A 3,338-nucleotide genomic window follows, 5' to 3' on the forward strand; every position below is an offset into this window, starting at 1 on the left:
TTTAAATGGTAAAAGTGCGCTTTTTGGTAAAATGGTGAGTGAATTGCGTATGGTTTACCCAATGCATTCAGTAACAAAATGTCTGTAGCTTGTCCCGTAGTGAAGAAGATCTGGTCCGTTTTGATATTGTTGCTTTATCCTGTTTTCCCATCGGCTCATATATACTCAGATATCGCTCCATGATATATCATTGCTGCATTGATAGCCTTAAGTTCGTTTTTTGCAAATGTCATGCTATTGCTAAATATTCTTTCAATCGAGTATATTATTTCATTGATTGAATCATTGAAGATGGCCAATCTATTGTTTTCAATATTTGACCTCATTTAATAATTAAACATCTCTAAATGATTATTTTGAAATACATTGAGGATAAAACAAGCAATAGGCTATTTGTTACATTTAAAGAAAGTTTCAAACTTAAATCAATAGGGTTTCCACCAATTATATTTTTAAAAATTGAAAATTGAAAATGAAAGCTACAGATTGAGTTTATTGAGTCCACATTTTCGCTTTCTTCCAAGACTGTCTGTTATCATATATTTTCATGTTATTTACTCTTAAAATAAGCGAAATGATCATCATTTGCAATAAAAGCTGAATCAAATGTAGGAATAGTGAACAATTACTGAAAAATCATTGCTGAATACATTCAGTTCATGTACAGAGCCATTTTAATGTGATACATATTACAAATCAATAATAAAGCTAATTTAGCAACATGACAACCTTTAATACAATATATTATATTATTTTATGCTTTCCGGTGGTTTATAGAGAAATATCAGTGAAATAAAAGTGGTATTTCACTGTTTCAAACAGTGAAACATAACAGTGAAAAATATCGTTATTTTTCACTGTTTCAGTTAGATACTGGAACTACTTCCCCAATGACCCCATGGTGAGCCTCAATTGCAATTTTCATTCAAGGGAGACTGGTCTACTTGAACCTGAAACACACATTTACCTCCCTTAAACATAATTATTTCGTCTGCTGCTTAACTCTTTAACAACAATGGATGAATTGGAAAACAATGAAATAAATCTTCTTTTCTCAAATATCTTTGACTTTGATGACTTTTTTAATGAAATGAATGAACAAGATGATGACAGCGCTTCAAAATCACAAGAAATAACATCAGCAGCACCAACAGCAGGAGCAGCAACATCAGCCCCACCACCACTGGTAACAGCATCAACACAGGAAGAAAAAGAACAAAACCCAACATCAACACCAACAAGGAATTTCAGATCTGTAAGTGTGGATAGCTTTCTGCTTGAAAACGAAAATTTAAATTCAAAAAAGAAAACTGACAATGACATCAGACTTTTCAAAACTTTCCTAAAAAGTCACAAAAATGAGGCAAGAAATATTGAAAATATACCTCCTCATGAATTGAACCCTCTGGTCTGCGAGTTTTTGTTGGGTGTGACTAAAAAAGATGGATCAGAGTATGAACCCACATCTTTGAGGTCATTTTTAAGCTCAATCGGCAGGCATTTAAGGCACATGAACTACAAGCACTCTTTGATAAATGACCCTGAATTTGCCAAAGTGAGGGAAGTATTAAAAAGTAAACAAAAAGCTCTGAAAAAAGAAGGTTATGGAAATAAACCGCATCAAGCCCAGGCATTAACAAATGAACATATTGAAGCTATGTACGCAGCTAAAACTCTGGGAGAATCAAGCCCAAGAGCTCTATTGCACTCACTGTGGCTTATATGTACAACCCATTTTGGGATGAGAACCGGCAAGGAAATTCACACCCTATGCTGGGGTGATGTCAGCCTTGGAATCGATTTTGAAACTGGTGAAGAATTCATCACCTTCGACACTGAGCGTCAGACAAAAACCCGTACTGGTGAAAATCCTAGGGATATAAGGTGATTTTCCTACTTTAATATATTTGTACACAAATCTGAATTGATATTTTTTTATTTATAAACAAAACTGGTACTGTTTATAAAATATTTAAATGGAATTTTTCTTTAGTAAAAATAATACAAACATGGAGGATATTTGTTGGTTAAGGTAGAATATCGATTTTATTCTACGAGTGATCATAGACATTATTATTTTTACGAGTGGCGAAGCCACAATTGAAAATATATATTTTCTATTATCACAAGTGAATTTATAGACCTTTTTTTACAATATAATTCTTATTTGTATTATTAATATACAGTAGACTTCACTTTTGGTGAAATAGAGCTAGTATTTAATTTAAACAAAACATTTAATGCAACACACATTTTAACTATTTATAGGAAAGTCAAGCCACGGGCATATGCAGTTCCCGAACAACCTGACAGAGATCCGGTGCATCTCTACAAGCTATATGCCGACAAACGCCCTGTTGACATGATAACAGAAGACAGCCCCTTCTTCTTAACTCCTGGCAACAAGACACAGCAATGCTGGTTCAGGAAGTCTGCCATGGGAATAAACAAGCTATACAGCATAATGACCGAGATGAAAACAGATGCTGGTATTCAAGAGCCAAGAATCACCCCATACAGGTCAAAACCCCATATTATATACACTACTTTCATAACAAGACTAAAATATATAATAAAAATCACTTACCTCCCATTTATTAAATAGGTGTTGTTTGTCCAATTTACACGCTACAACACTCAAAATTTTAATTCATAAAATCTCCTGTACTCTACTAGTACTATTCCTCTACTTTCCGGTTCCATTACATCCAGTACTTGACAGACCACCATGTATTTATTGAAGTGTTTCAAGAGCACACAAAACAATTACAACTTATATCTTATGTAATATGTCATGTGTACCGTTGAATATTGATTTTATTTTTACCATAGAAATAAACTTTTTTCAGTGCAAGAAAGCACTTGATTCAGAAGCTGAATGACGAGAATGTTCCTGCTCATCAAATAATACAGATTTCAGGGCACAGAAATATTAACAGCTTAAATATGAACAGCAGTTTGAACAAGGAACAGTCAAACAGTATTTCAAAAATACTTTCTCATTCAAACCAGTCAGTTGAAAAGCACAACCGCACAGCCACTGCCACTGCGTCAGCCACACCTGCATCAAGTGATTTTCCGATGGCCCGAGGATTTTTTGTCAACTCACATTTCCAGGGCAATGTAACATTTAATTTTCACAACCGTGAATCTTACATGGGCCTTTCCCAGACACAGAACGTAGTCAATCACCAGAGGCAATCTCCATCCCGTACACCGGCGGTAACCGCAGATTCCCCTGTACAGCGACACTACAAGCGAATCCGTCTTATTGCAGAGAGTGACAGTGATTGATATCGAAACCATTTAGCACAAAAACACTGTTGAAATATGTTTGC

General features: G+C 34.8%; 1 protein-coding gene across 1 annotated transcript in view; it reads left to right on the top strand.

The window, feature by feature from the left end:
• The first annotated feature begins 866 nt into the window (after positions 1-866).
• LOC127863554 (uncharacterized protein KIAA1958 homolog) overlaps positions 867-3,338 on the top strand; it is a 2,553-nt gene continuing 81 nt past the window's right edge. Inside the window, exons 1-3 of the mRNA XM_052403115.1 lie at positions 867-1,884; positions 2,269-2,520; positions 2,850-3,338. The exon at positions 2,850-3,338 is cut by the window's right edge and continues 81 nt beyond it. Coding sequence (XP_052259075.1) covers positions 1,016-1,884; positions 2,269-2,520; positions 2,850-3,294 — 1,566 coding nt within the window. The 5' untranslated portion in view covers positions 867-1,015 and the 3' untranslated portion in view covers positions 3,295-3,338. The remainder of the gene's footprint in view (positions 1,885-2,268; positions 2,521-2,849) is intronic.

The sequence above is a fragment of the Dreissena polymorpha genome, unplaced genomic scaffold (genome assembly GCF_020536995.1).
Source record: "Dreissena polymorpha isolate Duluth1 unplaced genomic scaffold, UMN_Dpol_1.0 chrUn015, whole genome shotgun sequence".
Taxonomy (NCBI): domain Eukaryota; kingdom Metazoa; phylum Mollusca; class Bivalvia; order Myida; family Dreissenidae; genus Dreissena; species Dreissena polymorpha.